The 22,659-nt window shown below is 34.6% G+C and overlaps 1 protein-coding gene across 4 annotated transcripts in view; it reads right to left on the bottom strand.

The window, feature by feature from the left end:
- The window catches only part of SLIT2 (slit guidance ligand 2), a 370,519-nt gene that overhangs the window by 87,605 nt on the left and 260,255 nt on the right, over positions 1-22,659 (bottom strand). For all 4 annotated transcript variants that reach the window (XM_047718995.1, XM_047718997.1, XM_047718996.1 and 1 more), the window contains 3 exons: positions 14,869-14,940; positions 14,294-14,365; positions 2,167-2,238 (listed from right to left, as the gene is read on the bottom strand). In XM_047718995.1, coding sequence (XP_047574951.1) covers positions 2,167-2,238; positions 14,294-14,365; positions 14,869-14,940 — 216 coding nt within the window. The remainder of the gene's footprint in view (positions 1-2,166; positions 2,239-14,293; positions 14,366-14,868; positions 14,941-22,659) is intronic.

The following is a 22,659-nucleotide window of genomic DNA, read 5'->3' as shown; positions in this document are numbered from 1 at the left end:
AATGTTTTTCTTTTTGGCCACCAAGAATCTCTACTTTTAATTAACATAGGGTATTTCTTCTGCTTTACTGGCTTTTTTTTAAGGTATCCACACACATGCAAAGCTGTGACTTCCTCGAGGTAATTCTTTTCTCTTTTTTTTTAACCTCCCTTTAGGACTTGACATTTTGGCTTTCTCTGTGGTCCTCAAAATAGTTTCTTAAAAGCTTAGGAACTGGTTTCAGGTATAGACTGGTAATCCCATTTCCCCATTCTGCACCACAACACAGATCACACTGACAATGTTCCCTAATCTGTCAGCTGACGGAGGCCGAGAGCAGAAGTAAGGAGAAGGAAAAAGCGGGGAGCACTGAAGACAATTGAAGAAGGTGCTGTTTTGAGCATTTTTGTACTTACTTTAAATGATGTGGTCTGCAAAGTAGGGGAAAAAGTGTTGCATGCTCTACTTTCCTTTGCTTCTTGCATGAACCTACTTCTTTTCCCCAGTACCTCATCTGTTCAAGCAAATCTAAGATGCTTAGCCAAGTTCTTAGCTAGCCAGAAAGAGACAATTGTGTTGCTTGAGCCCTGACAGGTTTAGGAATAGGCCTTAATCTAGAGGTAAAATATTAGGCTGAGGGACAAAGGTAGCGTTTTAAGTAAGATTCACCTGCATACAGATCCCACAGTTTATTAACCTGGTTGTTACATCAGTCGCCAATAAGCATGTGTGGAAGGAAAAAGAAGGTGCTACTTAAATGTTACTACTAGACAGGCCAGTGATAGCAAGAGATTGCAAGTAAACGGCAAGGATCATAGTGCTAGGAGAACGTAGAAGAATGACAGAGACGCAAATAACGCACAGGCCTTACTGGCCTATAGCATCTGGCTCTACCTATAATGTGTATAACGTATAGTCATTCTATTAACTATCAGAAACAATATTTGCTGAGCTTACCTCAAGAGTTAAAAAATAATTTGAAACCCAAATAAAGACATTAGGTCATAAGAATCAGTATTTTTCATAACTCACTGGTCTGTTGTAAAATCAATTTATTGGGTTGTACAATATTGAAGATATAGAAAGAGAGAGATCAGAGAGAGACAGAGAATGCAGTAAAATGAAGAGTATTAGACATAGTAAGGGTCAATATCGTCTTGTTAGCAATTTGCTTCATTTGTGTGCATCTGTGTGTGTTGTGTATGAAAACTGGGTTGTGATTTAAATACATTTCTGGATAATGATGAAAATTTAAAACATGAATACTAGGATATAATTATAACGTACATTTATCCAGTAAGGAAAAAAGATATACATTTGGGAAATCTGTGGGATTAGGAGTAAGTTTTTGCCAAATCGATGATAGAAACCCCAACACCAAGAAATGCATACACCAAAAGAGAAAATAACATTTTAAACTTGAGAATTTTAAGGTAGACTGACTATGAACTAAGTGAGAGAGGACAGTATATCACACTCAACTTTGTATCTACAGCAGCCCCAAATGAGGAACTCTGTGTATGTTTGGTGATGTGAAGAGAATTTGATGATCTAAGACTAACATATTTTTTTTTTTCCAATTTCCTTTTCATATGAGCGGTCACTAAAATACTTGTGGTCAGGTTCTGTTTTTATATATACGTGTGTAGCACATTCTTCTTTTGAGACAAAGGAGTGGTAGCTACTGTCTAAGCAGAATGGTTTTTAGAAGACACAGGCCAGGCATTGACAGATTATTTTCTGAGTTGAAGTGCTCCTGCTGTGTTCTGGCCCTCGGCAACCACCTCTGGGTTCGGGGCACAGTATCCCAGCCTTGTCCCTCCTGTGGCTGCTTTGGACAAACATGGATAAACCTATCAGTACGTCACTCTCCTTCCCAACTATTGTTAAATCAAAACAGAGGGTTTCACAAAGGGCAGGAACAGCATGAGCTTTTAATGACAGAGTAGCCAGGAAGCCTACATTTGTGACAGGGTGGACAGAAAGGTTTTGAAACAACTTCAAAGTGCTATGTCTTCAAATAAATAATAGTTGTCAGTATTAGTTGCACCAGACTAAATCTTTTCCATCTCATTAAACTATGTCATTTGGGGTTGAGTCTTTTTGAAGTCTCCATGAAACCAAGAGAGGTACACTGACTAAAATACAATGCTTGGTTCAATGGATCAGAAACCACCAAATACTTACAGTAACTGTAAGGAAAACAGTCCTTCGAATAAACTCTTTGGGAGTTCTGTGATTTTATTTCCATAGAGAACACTGAAAAAACATGATTTAAATGGAAAAAATTAGACATCAAGCCAGCATAACAAATTGATCTATCACATATGTATCCAGGCATATAGGAGGTTAGTAAGCACTCCATACATCATAAAAGCTACAGCTGAGTAAACAAACTTCGATTTGCAAATGCATTTTTTCCTGATTATAGATCATATACACGCTTATAGCAGAAAGTTTAAAAATCACTAAAACAAGGGGGACCTGGGTCACTCAGTCAGTTAAGCGTCCAACTCTTGATTTCAGCTCAGGTCATGACCTCAGGGGCATAAGATCGAACCCTGGGTTGGGCTCTGTACTCAGTGGGGAGTCTGCTTAAGATTCCCTGTCTCCCCCTCCCTCTGCTCCTCCCCCTGTCCACGTTCTCTCTCTAAAATAAATAAATAAATCTTTTAAGAAAGAAAGCACTAAAAAATTAAAAAAATGAACATAATTCATAATTTTATTGTCCTTTCTTAGAAGTGTCCACTGTTCAATTGCCATGTTTTGCCACACACACACACACACACACGGTTCATACATAATGAGGGCATATTACAGTAACAAAAGAGAACACTAGGTGTGGAATTCATTGCTCATTAAAGGAATGAGTTTTAGGCTTATCATACCGGTAAAAGGTGAAAGGACTCTAGATAAAGGTAAGGTTTCTGCTACATAATGTGTATGCCTGGGAAATGTAAGATCTGTAATGTAAGAAGATGATCACTAATATTACAGAAATATTTTTGAAATGTACTTTTCTCCAAAAATATAAACAGGAATGTATCCTCATGGTACCCACCTCTGATCAGCCACTAAGGGTAGCCACCAAGGGCAAGGACATGGCTTAGTGCCTTCAGTACCCCTGGCACCTAGCACTGATTTGAGAATGCGGTGACACTGTAACATTGGATTGATGAGTGATCACTGTTGGATGAGTGAGATGAAGAAATAAATTAGCAAGGGGGCAAATTATGGAATAATTAACAAACTGGGTGAAATGAATAGCAGTGTCTTGGCTCATCATATTGGCTATTAACAATAAGCTTGAAATGATGCCTATCTACTTTTAACCCCCCAAAGGAGGGAACTATAATTATGAATAGGAAAAGATAGAAATGAAAGTCCTTAGGGGGATAATATGGCAATATATATCAAATTTATAAATATATAAATTATATTTCTATAAATATAAATATATATCAAATTTATTAAAAATTTTACTTAGTTTCACTCTTAGGTGCTTAAGAAAATAATCAGAGACAGACAATGTTTTATGCACAAAATGTTAGTCCTGATATAATTTATAACAATGAAAAAATAGACACAAATTAAAATGTCTCCAAATTCCAAAAAAGATATTAGTTAAAGGCATATTTCACACTGAAAAAAATCATATTTTGAAGAGTATTTAACAACATGAAAGTGTTGATGTTATAACAGTAAATTTGAAAAAAATAATAAAGTAGTATATTATAGTATGATCTTAACTTTGTTTAGAAAAATATATACATGTATACATAGGAAAAAGCAGAAAATCTCTGGATGGCAGGCAATTTGATATTCAGAGTTGATTTTAATTTGCATCTATATATTTTTCTTTATTTTTTATATTGTCTGTAATGTTCTTATTTCTTCTAAAAATGAGAAAAATAATTTTTTGGAAAGGACATGAAGGATGTCATAATATATAAAGGAAAATGTTGAAATAAGAATCTAAATAATATGTTTGGCAGCAGTACATGATTTTTGTTTGGAAAGGGAGAAAATAACAATACAAGAGAAATGAATATGAGTGAGGGAAAAGCTGTTGTTTCCTTTTAAGATGTCAGTGAGAGGTGGGATGTATTACAATATAGGAAAGAAATCCTCACGTGAATAAACAAATGTAGCTGGACACTATATTGTATAAGGAGACATTCCATTTGTATAGATCCCAGAGGTATAGTTACATAGTATAACAAAAAATTCACTTATGCAGAATACAGACGCTTTGAAAAAGGAAAATCAATTAGAGAAGAAACCATTTTAAGAAATGAAAGAATAAAAGCAAATTCTGTATTGTCAGGGTCAAAGAGGTAAGGGAATTAAGAAAGGATAAGCAACAATAATTATATTATTTAAGGTCAGGAATAAGAGAAAAGAGGCCTTTTGGAAACACACATGAGCAGATCAAGGCAGCCGTTTTTCAGGATATTCAATGCAATACCATTCAACCGATTAATTTAACAATAGATATCATATACTTATTATGTGCCAGCAGCTTTACTAGGTTCTAAGCTTGGTGTCCAATTAAGCTGAATCCAACTGTTACTTGTTGAATGATCATGATTTGCCCTGTGCCATCAGACTAATACAAATGAGGTGAATGAAGTATTATTTCAAAGAGCAACCCAAAATAGCAATTTTGAATACCTAAGGAGTTTTATATTTTGAGCCCACTAAAATGCAAAAAGGAAGTAGGATGCGTATAAATTGTGGAGGGCCCATAAAAGGATTAAGGAGCAAGTCTGAAACTAGAAATAAACTATAAGAAAAAATGTGGAAAGAACACAAATACATAGTAACATGCTACTAAATGATGAATGAGTCAACCAAGAAATCAAAGAGGAAATAAAAAAATACATGGAGACAAAGGTAAATGAAAACTTGAGGTCCAAAATCTTCAGGTCAGAGCAAAAGCTATCCTAAGAGGGAAGTTTATAGCAATGCAAGCCTTTCTCAAAAAGCAAGGGAAAATCTCAAATGAATAATCTAACCTAACACCAAAAAGAGCTAGAAAAAGAAAAAAAAATAACAAATAAAACTCCAAACCAAAGAAAGAAGGAATAAAGATTAGAATAAAGGAATAAAGATTAGAGGAGAAAAAAATGAAATAGTAACTAAACAATGATAGAACAGATCAATGAAATAAGGAGTTGCTTCTTGGAAAATCTATAAAATTGATAAACCTTTAGCGAAACTTATTAGAGGAAAAAAGAGAGAGAGAGAGGACCCAAACAAAATCAGAAACAGAAAAGAAATAACAACTGATACCACAGAAATAAAAAGGATTATAAGAAAATATGATGTAAAACTATATACCAATAAATTGGAAAACTTGGAAGAAATGAATAAATTCCTAGAAATATACAACCTTCCAAATGGAATCAGGAAGAAATAGAAAATTTGAACAGACCGATTACCAGCAATTAAATTGAATCAGTAATTTAAAAAAAAAAAAGACAATAACAAAAACTCCCAACAAACAAGTCCACAACCAGTTGGGTTCACAGGTATATTCTACCAAACATTTACGGAAGTGTTAATACCTATTCTTCTCAAATTATTCCAAAAAATAGAAGAGGGAGGGAAATTTCCAAATTTGTTCTGAGGTCAGCATTACCCTGATACCAAAACAAGATAAAGACACTACAGAAAAAGAGAGCTACAAGACAACACCTCTGATAAACATGGATGCAAAAATCCTCAACAAAATGTTAGCAAACTGAATCCACTAAAAAAATCATTCACCATGATCAAGTGGGATTTATCCTTGGGATGCAAAGATGGCTCAATATTTGCATAGCAATCAGCATGATACATCACATCAACAAAAGAAAGGGTAAAAACCATATGACCATTTCAATAGATGCAGAAAAAAGCATCTGACAAATTACAACATCCATTTATGATGAAAACCCTCAACAAAGTTGGCTTAGAGGGAGCACACCTCAACATGATAAAGGCTATCTAAGAAAAACCCACAGCTAACATCATTTTCAATGGTGAAAAACTGAGATCCTTTCCCGTAAGGTCAGGAGGAAGATATGGATGTCAATTTTCACCACTTTCATTCAGCGTAGTACTGAAAGCCCTAACCACAGTAATCAGAAAAGAGAAAGAAATAAAAGGCATCCAAATTGGTAAGGAAAAAGTAAAATTTTCACTATTTGCAGATGACATGATATCATATATAAAAAACCCTAAAGACGCCACCAAAAAACTATTAAAACTGATAAATGAATTCCATAAGGTCACAGGATACAAAATCAATATACAGACATCTGTTGGTTCCTACATGCTAAATAATGAAGTAGAAGAAAGAGAAATTAAGAAAGCAATCCCATTTGCAATTGCAGCAAAGAGAATAAAATATCTAGGAGTAACTTAACTGAGGAGGTGAAAACCTGTACTCTGAAAACTATGAAACACTGATGAAAGAAACTGAAGACAACATAAATGAAAAGATATTCTATGCTCATGAATTAAAGAGTAAATATTGTTAAAATGGCCATGTTACCCCAAGCAATCTACAGATTTAATGTAATCCCTATCCAAAAACCAACAGCATTTTTCACAGTACTAGAACAGATAATCCTAAAATGTGTATGGAACCACAGAAGACCCCAAATAGCGAAGAAATCTTGAAAAGGAAGAAGAAAACTGGAGGTATCATAAGCCCAGATTTCAAGCTATACTACAAAGCTACAGTAATCAAAACAGTATGGTACCAGCACAAAAACAGACACACAGATCGACAGAACAGAATAAAGAGCCCAGAAACAAACCCATGATTATATGGTCCATTCATCTTTTACAAAGGAGAAAAGAATATGCAAAGAGAAAAAGAGAGTCTCTTTGGCAAATGATGTTGGAAAATCTGGACAGTTACATGCCAAAGAATGAAATTGGACCACTCTCTTACACCATACACAAAAATAAACTAAAAATGTATGATAAAGGAGGGACGCCTGGGTGGCTCAGTTGGTTAAGCAGCTGCCTTCGGTTCAGGTCATGATCCCGGTGTCCTGGAATCGAGTCCCACGTTGGGCTCCTTGCTCAGCAGGGAGCCTGCTTCTCCCTCTGCCTCTGCCTGCCATTCTGTCTGCCTGTGCTCGCTCTCTCTCCCTCTCTCTCTCTGACAAATAAATAAATAAAATCTTAAAAAAAAAAATGGATAAAGGACCTAAATGTGAGACCCGAAACCATAAAATTACAATTACTCTGACAAAGCTATAGCAACATTTTTCTAGATATGTCTCCTGAGGCAAGGGAAACAAGAGCAAATATAACTATTGGGACTATATCAAAATAAAATGTTTCCTTTATCAACAAAACTAAAGACAACCTACTGGATGGGAGAAGATATTTGCAAATGACATATCAGATAAAGGGTTAGTATCCAAAATACAAAACCAAACCAAACCAAAACAAAAAAAACAACAAACCAAACCAAACAAACAAACAAAAAAACAAAACAAAACAAACAAAAAACTCTTACACAACTCAATACCAAAAAACCCCCAAATAATCCAGTTAAAAAATGGACTGAAGACAGGAACAGACACTTCTCCAAGAAGATATACAGATGGCCAACAGACACACGAAAAGATGCTCAACATCACCCATCATCAGGGAAATGCAAATTAAAACCACAATAAAATGTCACCTCATACCTATTAGAATGGCTAGAATTAAAAAGACAAGAAACAACAAATGGTGACAAGGATATGGAGAAAAAGGAACTCTTATGAACTGTTCCTGGGAATGCAAAATGATGCAGCCACTGTGAAAAACAGTATGGAGTTTCCTCAAGAAGTTAAAAATAGAACTACCATATGATCCAGTATTCTACTACTGGTTATTTACCCAAAGAATACGAAGACACTAATTCAAAATGATATACGTGCCCCTATGGTTATTAGCAGCATTATTTACAATAGCCCTGATATGGATGGAAGCAGCACAGGTGTTCATCGGTAAATGAATGGATAAAGAAGAGACGGTTATATGTGCAATGGAATATTTCTCAGCTATTACAAAGCATGAAATCTTGCCATTTGCAATAACACGGATGGATCTACAGAGTATAATGCTAAGTGAGATAAACCAGTCAGAGAAACACAGATATCATGTGATTTCACTGATACATGGAATTTATGAAACAAAACAAATGAACAAATAGAAACAGAAACAAACCGAAGAACAGACTCTTAACTACAGATAGCAAACTGATAGTTACCAGAGAGGAGGTGGGTGGAGGGATGGGGGGATATGTAAAGGGCATCAAAAGCATACATATAATGAGTACCGAGTAATGGATAGAACTTTTGAATCACTATATTATTAACAACTGTATTGTTAGCTATACTGGAATTAAAATTTAAAAAATAAAAGGAAACAAAAAGGATTAAGAGGCAAATAATTTAATAGGTTGTTCATTTGGGACTTTTGCTTTAAAGCTTGGCTTGGATAGCCCGAAGGGAGGTCGAGTTAGGAGGTGTGTCTGATTTACAATGTGAAACTATTTTTTTCCCAACAAATCATTGTTTTCTTTAAGATCATATTAAAAAAAAAAAGATGTTTGTTGTTCATGAGACAATTGGGGTACGTGGAGAAATATGGGAGGATGTCACAAAAGGATGAAGGAAATCTGTATAGGCATTATTTGAGTACATGGACTGTCAATCATAAAAATATTATAATAAATATTAAATGTGATGGGAATGAGATTTCTGTACAAAAAGGTATAGAAATACTAGAGCTGGTATGGTTTTCTTACACACAGTGAGATCAAAATGGTAACAAGGAAAAAGGAGTGAGAAATATAAAAAATCCAAAGACCAGAACAGAGAAGCTGGATGAGAGTCAAAAAAATTGGGCCAAAATCCATAAAAACGGGGAAAAGACATGTCATCACATAAAGATATAAACTGCAAGAAGGCCAGTGAGAATTTGGGCTACATTCCTATGAGGGAAAGAAAATTTTAAAAGAAATTGAAAGATGAAAATGAATTTAGCTGAAAAGAAAATAAATACCTAAGGGATATGGATAATAACATCCAACTACCAACAGTGACAAATTGGGTAGCTTTTCTTAGACGTAAGTTATATTCAGCATACTGTATACAGTGTACAAATGTGCTAATCAAGAATTATTTTATAGCCCATTGGGCCAATAGGGAAATCTTAAGCAGCTCTTGTACCTGATACCAGAAGGAAGACTAAGAATTCCTTTTTTTTTCTTTAAAGTTTTTTTCCTGCCTTCTAAGTTTATTTTATTTATTTATTTTTTAAAAGATTTTATTTATTTAGCAGAGAGAGACACAGTGAGAGAGGGAACACAAGCAGGGAGAGTGGGAGAGGGAGAAGCGGGCTTCCTGCCTGGCAGAGAGCCCAATGCGGGGCTCGATCTCAGGACCCTGGGATCATGATCTGAGCCAAAGGCAGACGTTTAACAGACTGAGCCACCCAGACACCCCAAGGCTAAGAATTCTAAGTCAAGTTTCATCCCTGCAAGTTTCAATGTTAAGACAGTAGGAGATACCAACAGCTGGTGGCCAGTCTTTGAATTCTCCTTTGCTGTTGAAAACTGGCAAAAGACAGATCTACTACTAAAGAGAAAAAAAAAATTCAAAACAGAAACCTATAAGAAGGTTATCATGAAAAGGTGTTATGGGCAGACTTCATTATTCAAATAAATGTCAGAGAGCGATACTTACAACATTCAAAACAATGTATATCTGAGAAATAAAACACTAAGCAATTTTAAAGAGAATATGATAAAGAGAAAAAAGAGGTTGTTACATTTTCACTGAAAACTAGTAGTTAAAATGTAAGGTACTTAGCAGTTAATACCATTTAAGAAAAGACTGCAGGGATTGTTAATACAGCAATCAAATTAAAATACAGCCATCTTTCCTTGTAGACCTCAGCAGAATTTGGGAGCTAGTTAGTGAAGAGAGAAATTATAATAAACACTACAACAGTTTGCAAGGGGTTAATGAAAGAAAAGTAAGAAAAGACCAAAACTATGTATTGAGGATCTTGGACATAAACATTTTCTGGGATAATCAAAATTGAGAAATGCACAAATTTACTTAGGAGAAGAGTTTGCCAAAGCCCTTTCTATTATTTCTAGAATGTTTCCTCAGTGCTTTAACAAGGCCAGTAGGGGAGTGATCTTATCCCCATTTTAGAAATGAAATAACTGAGGCACAAGGAAATTAGTAACAACTTCATCCATGTGCCTAGTAAAGTGAGTTGGCATTTGAACACAAGCCACTTAGTGTCCTAAAGGCTATCTTGCTTAGCCTTATTACAAAATTATGTTTCCCACCAGTCAATGGAAAACAATAAAAGATGTTTGATGTTTACAGACAATCCTGATATATTAATATATTGAATCCCTAAGAAATTGTTATTAAATATTATAGAAATACTGTTGATGTCACAATAAGGGCAATAAAAAGCACCAAGGATAAAAGCATCCAATTGGTCCACGTATTCTGAATGACATTTTCTCATTAATATGTAATAAATTAAGTGAATAATAAAATATATTAATATATCAATAATATGACAATATACAGTAATAATATGTAATAAAATGAATTTTAATGTTACTAAAAATAAATAAATGTTAATGCAATTATTTAATAGGAGAGACCTTTATCTATGTAAGTAATCTCTACACCCAAAGCTGGGCTTGAACTCATGATCCTGAGATCAAGAGTCACATGCTCTACTGATGGAGCCAGCCAGGCACCCTTAATAGGAGAGACTGTTAAAACCTTCAATGAATCTGGGGCGCCTGGGTGGCTCAGTGGGTTGGGCCGCTGCCTTCGGCTCAGGTCATGATCTCGGAGTCCTGGGATCGAGCCCCACATTGGGCTCTCTGCTCAGCAGGGAGCCTGCTTCCTCCTCTCTCTCTGCCTGCCTCTCTGCCTGCTTGTGATCTCTCTGTCAAATAAATAAATAAAATCTTTAAAAAAAAAAACCTTCAATAAATCAATCACTTACTATTCTAAGGTAATTAAGTAACTATTTAAAATAGTCCTTTTTATTTAATAAAATGCATTAGAAGTATTTGGCATCATATCACCTTTAATTATTGTTGTTTCTTTAGCAAATGCAGTGACTAAATTAAACTGGGTATATATGAGAGTGCAATTCCAGAAAGACACTGAGAGAAACCTGTACATGTAAACACCTGATTTTAAAAAGGAGAGTGTTGCCAATTTGCATGGCTCTCGCAGTTATCCAGACCCCCCACCCCAAGTCACTCCACTTCTTGAAAGATTTAAACCCTGGCTCACTATTACATTATGCTCTCCAACCCTACTCTTTTCCTGCAAACCTATAATCTATCTGTCAACATCTTTGTCCTTTTGTCCTCGTGGTCATGTCTTAGACCTTGCCTCTAGCAACAACTGCAACCTCTGCATAATTTCAATTTCAACCTTCTGCCTCCCTGCAGTCACATTTTTCTTGCACTTTCTTAAAACATGCAGCACACTCTTGTCTCGGGGCCTTAGTAGCTAGCTATTCTCTCTGTCTTGAGTGTTCTTTCTCCATGGATCTGCAGAGCTCACTCCTACAATTGGAGTCCTCAGGTTTTTTCCCAGTATCACCTTCTTAGAAGGCCTTTGCTGATGATCTTGTTTGAAATTTCAGCTCTCTTCCCACTGGCACTCCTATTCCTTCTGCGTGCTTTGTTTTCCTTCACAGCTTGGTTTTTTTTTTTGTTTGTTTGTTTGTTTTTTTTTAGGTTCCACCCCAGCATGCATCCCAGTGCCGGACTTGAACTCAGGATGCTGAGATAATGATCTGAGCTCAGATCAAGATTTGGACGCTTAACCAAGTAGCCACCCAGGTGCCGCTCCACAGCATTTTAAAAGCATCAGATATAATATATCTTCTGACTGATATATAGTTTATCGTTGGTAATCTCCATGAGGGAGGGATTTCTGTATTTTGTTCACTCATGCATCCCCAGAGCCCTGAGTAGGGCTAGGACAAACAGGGTTCCGATGCAACTCTGTGGGATGTACGATTTTGGTGAAATGAAGAGAAAGGCTATTGCAAGGCTGGAGAGTTGTATATTTTATGAAAGGGTAAATAAATTAATCTTTGGAAGGTCAATTCAAAAGGTGAACACAATCAGGAAAATGATACCGGTTGTAGCACATGGACTCTCCCTCATAGAGCTGTTTGATGCTCTTCATACAATATCTGTTTTCTGATGTTACACAGCTGTATATGGGTATCCCACTTCTGAAAAACAGTTCCTACTCTTCTGCATACTACTAGGTTTCAAACTAGAAATTCCCCAGTGACTTAATGCCCTGACTAAAAGTCAGTTCTATAAGGAAAGATAATGCTTTGTTATAGCTTTCTGAAAAAAAAACTGTGAACGTGGAGCTCTGGTCATGAAAATTAAGATCTCCTTTCAGCAGGCACATTCTTCTACATGTGTTATTTCTCTTCTTATTTGCTCTGAGTCTATTATATTTATATGGGTAGGCATGTAATAATTTATAATATAGTCATTAGTTGTAACCATGTGTTTATTAATAAATATAATATTAATATAACACATTACATCAATAGAGTATAATATGTAATAGAATAAAACACATAACATAGTAGTTAATAAATATGTGTTATTATAGATATTAAATATAATCTATAATATAGAAAAAAGAAATTATATGTTCTATTTATTACTCATTTTATCTTATCATATCTTTTTATCATACAACCAGAAAGAGTCTATTAAGATTAAGGCAATAGCTTAATAGTAAACTGTAAACAAACAGATCTATGTAAGAATTCTCCAACCATTTCTCTCTCTTTTGACATTTACTGGCTTTCTCTGAGGCATAGATACTCGAAGGACCAGGCATTGAAACAGTGACTAGACTTGTGTCCTGTTCTTTTGTGTGGCTGGAATATGGTCTGTATTTATTTTTGACAATATTACTGTCCAGATAATTTGAGTAATTTAACGGAGCTTTACATTAAACTTTGTTATTTTAGAATCTGCCAGCCCATCCTGAGAGCGGTTTGCACTCTACATTTTCTGCCAACAATTCTTCTACTGATCTTGGACTTCCTCTAGTTAAATCAACATCAACAAGAAGGGTGCCTGGGTGGCTCAGTTAAGCTTCCACCTCTTGATTTTCGGGGTTGTGAGATCAAGCCCCCCGTGGGGCTCCATGCTCAGTAAGGAGTCTACTTGAGATCTTCTCTCTTTCCCACTCCCTTCCCCCATTCTCTCTCTCTCAACAAACAAATAAACAAACAAACAAACAGACATCAACAGCAAACAGAAATGGACCTAAGCAGATACTTCAGGTGAAAGGTGAAGTGATAGATTTTCTTTCTTTCTTCAGAGGAAACTAGTTTTCTGAGCAGACCAGCATAGCAAGCTCAAGAGCCCCATGCCCAGATGACTGCTACTAAGTCCCAGGTGTTTATCTGAGCCTCACGCATGCGTCTGGCAGAACTCGGAATTCTGCCATCATTTCCCATGATAAGAACCCTTCTCTGAGCCCACACTCTTAGAAAAATACATGCCATCCTCCATGTTCAAACTCTAAAGTTAAAATCTGAAAAAAAGTTTACCTTCCTTGGTGGCCTTCTGAAGATTTTTTACTAATTTTAAAAAATAACAGCCTTTATCCATTTATTTAACACTTTCATGTGTGTAGTTATCTGCCTGAAAATCCTTTTGAGATTAAAAAGCTGTCATACTTTGTTATCTTTGTTCTTTGAGAGAGTAAAGCTGGTCCTTTCAGGGAAGACTTAAGGAGATGAAGAAGGGAGTCGAAGAGGCCCCTCACTGGGCATCTTCAACTGTTCTCTGTAAGACTTCACTGGACATCATTCCAAAGGGAACTTTGTCCCTAGAGAGTGGCTAATGGCTTAAGGAATATAAATACAACAATGACCAGAGTGCTCCAAAATAAACATTTCCCCTTTATTTCAGAACCAGAAAAACTACCAATAATATCAATATAGAATAATAAAGAGGCTCTTACTCTAGCTCTCTAAATAGCAAAACTATGAAATCCTAACATATGCACCTCTCAAAAATGGGCTGGTTTTAGTGATAGGTGGCAGTCTTCCACAAAAATGATGAAATTCATTAAAATTGATAGTAATTAATATTATTAATAGTTCATAAGAAAAAGTAAAGACAATTTTTCTTAAATTCAGGTTTTTAAAGAAATGGAGCCATTATTAGTTGTGTATTCTGCTTTCCTTCTGTGATGTGGTCAATACTTACAGTGAATTCAGAGAGCGTAGTCCTTGGAAAGCGTCTGGTGCTAGTTCAGAGATCTGATTATTGCTCAGGTCACTAAGATTAGAAACAGGGTTAGGTTAAATGAAATAGAATGTCAGGGAGGATTTATAGCAGGAGAAAGCTACTTACTGCATTTACATGTCGATTTTGCACCTATCAATACATATATAAAATTTGCAACATAAAACATCTGAAGCATCTTAAATTAAAAAAAAAAGTTAGACTTTTAGATCAACTATTGGCTCTTTGCTGAAATCATTATAAGAGATGCCATGTCCTATTTTTGAAAATAGAATATCTAAGATTTGACTGCATACTATACTGATCATGTACATTCACATGGGTGTGAATCATTATGTTAAATTTCAGATAACTTAAAAATATCACATAGTTTAGATTTTAACATTATAGTATTATACAACTAGCAATCAGATAGTCACATCCCTTAATATTTAAGCTGTCAAACACTCAAATATTCATATGCAAGTAAAGGCCTGCATGGTCATGACCTGTATAATTTTTAAAATTACATATATTCCATAATATTATTCACTCACATTCTTCTAAGCTTTTTATATGGTGAGAAAGCTCCAGGAGGGATGACCTTGATTGAGTTCTGTTCCAAACGTCTGCAATGAAAAAATTCAATTTTTAAATGGAAACGTGAGCTCTCAGGGATGTTTAATTCAAGCCCAGGATTCATGTCAAGAAGCAAAGTTGATAAGTTGATACTCTTCATGAGCAATTCCTTTGTTTTTCCTCAAAAAATGACTACTAAAATTAATAATGCCATGCCCTAAATGTGGAGCAAGATTGGGAATAAAAACAAGGCAATTATACAATGAATAAAAACCTCCTGATTTTTAGACATTACAGGAACATTAATATTTAAGTCTGGACTTTGTATAAAAAAGAAAGCACCTATAAGAAACTAACTTCGGAGTACATTTTAATAACCTTTATATCAGAAAGAGAAATATGTAGTAACACTGAATAGATGTACAAGATGTTTTAGAGATAACCATAACTCTTTCACAAAGGAAATTACTGTTGGAATATTAAATTTTATAAACCTTTTATTTCCCCCACAGAAAACATATTATAGGTTCAAAAAAGCTGTTATACTCAGAAAATTAATTTTGCAGCTTCTTATGAGGTAAATCTTAAATTCCCAAACCATTAAGTATCATAGTATTTTCAGTAAGACTGGCTGGACTCTAAATATTTCGTATGAAAACCACTGTAGCAAAGTGTATTTAAATACAAGTGTTTTATCATGCACTGAAATCAGAGTTGCCAATAATTCTACCCTCTGGTTCTGTTATCAAGAAATATACAATTTTCCCACTTAGTTATGAAAGATACAAAGAAGCAGCTTTCATTAAGTGTTTCATTTCTATCCATGTGAACATCGTAATAAACGTTTCCCATCCCCATCTCCTCTTCTCTTTGTATCCCAGAGGCTGACTCTTGGGAACCATATATTCCAGGCTCACTTTGGCATTGGTGGGATTTGGCCAATGAGAGGCACTGGAGACTGAAAGGAGGATGAGCCAAGAAGCCAGGATATCCTCCCCTGCTCTGCATCAGGGGATGTTCCCAGCAGGGGTCCCCAGATCTCCTTCCTAAATTTAGCTGCTGCTAGGGCCACCTCCTAACTTTGTACAACACCCTTTTCTTTTTAGGTCTTTGTAGCCCCAGAGGGGGAGGCATCTTTCTGTTCTGTGTATTATCTTCACAACTGCTGAGTTCATTCCTTATATTAAATCCCTCTGTTAAAATACATGGTAAGAGCTTCACTTTCTTGCCTGGATTAAAATACACACACACACACACGCGTGCACGCACACACACACTATTTAGACAGGTATAAATATTTATATTGGCATATTTATATATTTTTGCATAAATACAATAACTAAATATATGTATATTGACTATACTGTGTCATATACATTGGTTCATTTTTACTGAATGTTAGTAATACTTGAACATGTAACTATTACCAACACTTAATGAGTCGCAAATCAAAACAAATAAAATACCCCAGATGGTTAAGTAGAAATGCATAAATTTTGGTCTTATCAAATTCCAAAGTCCTCCTCACAGTGCCAGGCTTTCTTCAACAGGCTCAGGTTTCAGCCTGACCACCTTATCTCTATATGCAATGGGTTTCCTCAGACAATATTGCTCCTGAACTCATTGTAGCACTTGACATTGCAACAATACTCTTCCACGGATCAGACACTGTATGCCTCTGGTTCTCTCCTTTTCTTTTTTTCTCAATTTCTGGATTTGTTTTCTGATCCTCTAAATCCCGTTATTCCCCCAAGTTACTATTCCTTCCTCTCTGATACAAAAGGTAAAATCTTTTCTCTATTATCAGCATCACTAGTTATGATTCTCTTCCTTCAAAAAGCAGAAATTATTTTGTTCACACTCAAGATAAATTCAAGTTTATTTACAAAATATGTGAGGAAGAAAATACAAACTGCTCATAATGTACCACTCAGATCAGTCTTTAAGGGGTCTTTGGTATTTATATTTATTTTATCTCATTAAAGTCTTCTTGTATAAAGAATTCAGAGTTGTACACCTTATGTCAAATATGTTATCCTACATATTTTCCTAATATCATTAAATATTTTGGAAGATGCTCTTTTTAATGTCTTTATAATATCTCATTATCAAAATGGACCACATTCCTTAACCATTCCTTATTATTAGCCCATTTATGTTAGTAGTAATTTTACGTTATTATGAATTGTATTGTTTAGTTATTTTAAGATGACTGAAGCATGGCCTCCTCTTAAAGCCCGACTTGATTTTCTTGGGTATGGTTACTTGTATCTTTCTCTATATACTCAAGGGCATCCTCTTCTCTGTGTCTCTGCTCTATCTCACTGTATTCTAGTCATTTTTCACATATCCCTTCTCCACCAGGTTCATTGGCTCCTAGGGGGCAGATTTGCCCCAGAAGAGAAGAAATAAATTGTATGAAGAAAATATGGATTTGGCATCTTGATTATTTATCTAGGTCTTGAGAAAGGGTACTTTCTTCAAAAGCTCTAAATATAACAAAGGGCATTTAAACCATTTCACTGTTATATTATTGATTAGAATGTTATAAATTGATGGTTTAGAGACACTTTTTTTTTTTTGCTGAGTTCCATTCTTAGAGTTAGATCTTAAGAAGTTAAAAGTAATCAATGAAAATACTGTGAAAGTAAGCTATAGACACAACACTATTAACGAGGGCTTTCTTCAAATCCAGAGCAATGAAATATCATTTCATTCTGTTAAAGATTTGCTCAAAATAATATAAAGCTATGATGAGAAAAAATTGAAATTCTTATTGCCTAGTAGATTTATTTCAATGTAACACTAATGCAAAACTAGTTTATATGATCACTTTTCATAAATATTTCAAGTTCCTTAGAACAGAAAACTGGTATTCATTCATTTATTCACTCTCTGTATTCTACCTACGCAAAATACACTATATGAATGGAATTCATTGGTGATCAGAAGCAACATGTTTATACCCTCATGGAAGTTTTACTGATAAAGTGTCTAATTTTGCACTTACAGTTCTGATTAATTTGTTCAATAAAAGTTCTTAAAAATAAATATTCAGCATTGAAATATCAATGACATTAATTCACAAATGTGGCCAAACTAATTCTGTCATCTAAATGAAGAATTTTGTTAGAAATTTTTAAACTCAGTTATTACTTTAAACTCTATGAATCCAGAACACTTAAAATAATCACTAATTGTTCTAATGGCATTTATACATTTAAGTAAAACAACTAAATTTATGTTTCTAATCTACAGTTCATGTTATTGATAAATATTCCTAGTCAAGCAGACAAATGATATATAAGTGAAGGTATATACTTTTTAGAAAATGCATGCACAGAAAGTTATAAAACAAGGACAATTCATGACAAAATAGTGTTAATTTTTTACGCAAAATAATAATTTCAACATAATATAGTGATATTGCACATATCAGTCATTCTTGCAATATACCATGACTTAACCTTCACATTAAAACTATTTCATTTACAACATATGCAACAGAAAGCTGAACAATCACATGTCAAATGGATTTGCTTGCTTTTCTTTATCTATTTGCTTCTAACCTTTGTTCAAAAAAAAAAAGTATTTGAAACAGAGCTTATATAGTTATTTACACTGACTCAGCAGCTAATTGGTTTTTATGGCACTGTACCAGCAGTCCATTAAGGCAAAACATAATTGCTTCCTTCATTCAAACAGATTCTCAAGCAAGAAAATATTCTACCACTGACAGATGTCAACCAATAAATTTTAAAATGTTTCAAAATGTCCATTTCCTCCTCTTTACTGGGCAAACAATAAACTAATGTCTACTTCCTTTAAATTCAGATGTCTAGGACCATACTTTTCATTATAAGAACTTTAGGATATATTTTTGAAAACTACAAGCAACACACATCTCAAATGGTCTTCATACTCCTATAGAAAAGATGGGAAGATATTTCAACAAGATTACAAAATATAAGGAAGAAATATATTAGAGCATTTAGGTGAAGGTTAGAAAAAGAAAATGAGATGTACATTTTCTATCTTTCCTATCCTCTAATCTTCTATTTTAATAGCATAAAATCTGCTGAATTTTATAGAGTGCAAATTTGAATCCATTGCTCCATGAAGAATCTAATTAGAACATTCTAGGGTTACAAAAACAGATAGTGTCATCACTAAGATATATTGGCATGCTGTGGGTAAAATCCACCATAATTAAGAGCCTTCCAAATGTTCGTCCTTCATAAAAATAAGATTGAATATCTTGAGTTTCGAAGTAAAAATATATTTAAAAAACTGAATAAGGGAGGGAGAATGCTCCATTAATCACATACTATATGGAAATCTTTTTCATGTAAAAGTAGCCAGAACCTTTTCCTCCACAGAATGTAATGTGAACAATTCCAAAACATTTTATCACTCTGGACGTGTGTGTGTGTGTGTGTGTGTGTGTGTGTGTGTGTGTGTCAGTAGTTTATATAAAAGCAAACTACTGTTACCATTGCATCAAAATCACAAGGAACTTTTAGTTAGAAGTCCCATTAGATAAGAAATGAAAGCGATTTTCTAACTACCTCATCAAAAATTTCAGAGGTACAATACGTTTAGCCAATAAAAACCTTCCTCCTCACTCACATGCATCTTTTTCTCTTATTCTTTAATTACTGCTTTTTAAAAAATAATAAATCATGCATGTCTTCACACTTACAGGGTTCCTAGGGAATGAAGTGCAGCCAATATATGCCACTTTCTGGTGCCTACTTTAAAGATTGTAGAAAATGGAAAATTATCAAGAAATCTCTCTGCTCTTGTACTATATAGACTCTTAGAACATGGAAATGATGTACCAGTATATCTGAGCTCTGTGACATAAAATACTCTACAATGGTTATCAGCGAGCAGATATTACATCAGTAGAGTATACAACACAGTCCAACCTGGGAATTAAAAAACTCCAACTAGTGATGAAGCCATTTACAAGATAGTAAACAATATTAGTTTATTTTAAATGACACTTCCGGCTCACTAGTTTTCAATTCTCAGGAATTATTTTCAATATTTTTCAAACTAAATTATGTTGACAAACCATACAAAATAGCATCCACATGCCAAAGCTAAAATAGCTCTTTCCAAGAGCTATTATGCTTTGTATATGTGCATGCATAAAGATAAAAAGGTATGATTTAGTGATTAAAAGATAAAAAGGTATGGTTTAGTGATTAAAAGTACAAGATTTACAACCACTGATAAACTCTGTATCCCTTGCAAAAATTAATTTGCTTCTCTGTCTCAGTTTCTCTTTCCAAAAAAATGAGGAAAATAAAACCTACTATAAAACATGTTTTTGTAAAAATTAAGAGATGGAGAAAAAATGTTTATTTCTTGCTTAAAAAGGGGGAAAGAATAAACATGTGGGGATATACATGTGTATATATGTAATCACACATAATCAGCATCATATAATAAAATATCTACAACATGCTAGTTTCACACACACAGATTATATAGAAAAATAAATCTGATACATTATTTGAAATAAACATATAGGATTCCAAAACACAGTTCTAAACTAATTAGCAGTACAGATATGCAGATAACCCAGCAATTATATATTAAACACATATACACATACATCATTCACATGGAGGCTGAAAAAATGTATATAATGTTGTAATTTCCATGATTGACATGATAAAAATATATAACATTGTCTCAAATTTGGAAACTGTCTTAGGAACTCAAAAAGGTTTTACTACGTCAGTGAAGTATGAGTTTGGATTGATTGTATCTGTAACATACAGCCCAGATGTTGATTATACATGGCAATAAAACGGACAGTTCTTTGCATTTTCCCCATCTGCTTTAACATAAATGGCAAAAACAGCTGTCAGAGCATAGAACATAGATTTAATGGGGTGTGCTTGTGTGTGGGGAGGGGGCTGTGGAATGACCCTAGCTTCTGAATCTTGGACTGCTCAGTGTAGCCCAATAGTCTCATCATAGGTAATGTCAATCCCACATTTGCAAAGGAGGAAGCAGCTATATTCCATTGACATTAGGGATTCTCTTGCCTAGTACATAATAATTCTAAAGTAAATACTTTATATTTCTGAATTATTACTACTAGTTTTAGCAGTAAATGTATGCCTTGAAATCCTTCATATGTCTATATAAAATGACGGAAGATATTTTAGACTGAAATACTTTGCAAGTTTAATAAGTATCTTCAGCAGCAGAGTGAATATTTGCCTCTGGAGGGACATATTATGCATATAGAAATAGGCAAATATGCATATTTCTGCCTTAGGATTGTGTCCATACTAATTGAGTATCAGCCATCCCTGTCTTAGGTGACTTGTTGTTGAATATTTTCCATTTCTGTAATCTTATTTTATTTTTTTGTGATGTCATTCTAGGGTACACGCCCCTTAGGGTAAATCCAGTTGATGTTTTCACGGTAGAAATAACTCTTCTTCCATTTGGCCTTTCAATGTTTAAAGCAAGACACAAATGTGTGTGCGTGCAAGGGTGTGTGTTCTTCCTGACTTCATATTCAGGTGGTGACCTAAATGAATGTTAACATTTTCATTTGTGTATTCACATGGATATATATTCAAATGCAAAGATACATTCAAAATGCACAATCACATGCTTTAGATTTAGGGGGGGAAATGGGCTTACGTACAAGGCTCACTGATTTCAGGGGAACAGAGTATAGATTCATAATGTCAATAATAGCAAGATTTCATATATAATTTTTCTTTAGCAATTCAAGAAAGAAAAATAGATAATTGTTCTGCTGTTTTGTTTTTCATTACTGATGAAAATCTTTTGGACACTAACTTTGAGTCAGGCACTGAGCTAAGTTGCCCATTTGGTAATGATTTTAGTTTTATAAACATTATGCAAATTGTCTTTCCACATTACTTTTTTAACAGTATTACTCAATGAGTAGATAGCTATTGGCCTTCTTCCTTTGCACCGATTTATTGTCCAAATTATCCATCATCTTTTTCCTCAAGTTTAGGTAACATTGTGGCCACTAGTAATATTTGAACTGCATGAATTTTCAATTTAATCTTTCCAGATGATTATAGAACCATAAATCTATGACTTAATCCCTAAAAAACACATGCTGGTGATTTGTCTGATAATAAGGAACATTTTAACCATGCACCAGCTGTCTTACTTTTTATGTTAAAGTCTACACACGTCTTATTTTACCTCTGATGGATCTCCATTTACTTTTCTGTAGAAGCTTTAAGTGGATCGACCAATTCTTGGGATTTCCTTCCATTCCTATCTGCTGCTATGCCCGCATTTACCACACCCTAAGCACTGTTGCTATCACTTCCTTAGTGTACTCCTTCCCTCCAAAGCATTCTCCACCCCATCTTAGGGTAATTTTTCTAACTAACAGATCTCATCATGCTACTACCTCTCTCCAAATGCTTCCTTTCATACTACTGTTACTAGGAGAGGTGATTCTTCAACATGAGGCTCCCACTTTATGTTCTAGCAACCAAAAACTGCTTTAATTTCTCAAACATATACCACATCTAACTTTTCTGGGACTTTGCCCATGCTTTTTCCTCTGTCTTTTGTGACCCCAGTTTCTCTGCCTGCCAGACACATTCTCATACCTGGAGATTCCTTGATTCTCCCACACAAATCAAGGTATTCGTTTCTCTGTATTCTCCGTGTGTGTATTTTATTACTTATCACATAGTTTTCAGATTTTCTCTTTGTGTGGTTTCAATTCTCTATACTGTAAA

The sequence above is a fragment of the Lutra lutra genome, chromosome 2 (genome assembly GCF_902655055.1).
Source record: "Lutra lutra chromosome 2, mLutLut1.2, whole genome shotgun sequence".
NCBI lineage: Eukaryota > Metazoa > Chordata > Mammalia > Carnivora > Mustelidae > Lutra > Lutra lutra.
The sequence above is the reverse complement of the archived record's forward strand: the minus strand, read 5'-3'. Positions and strand labels throughout refer to the sequence as shown.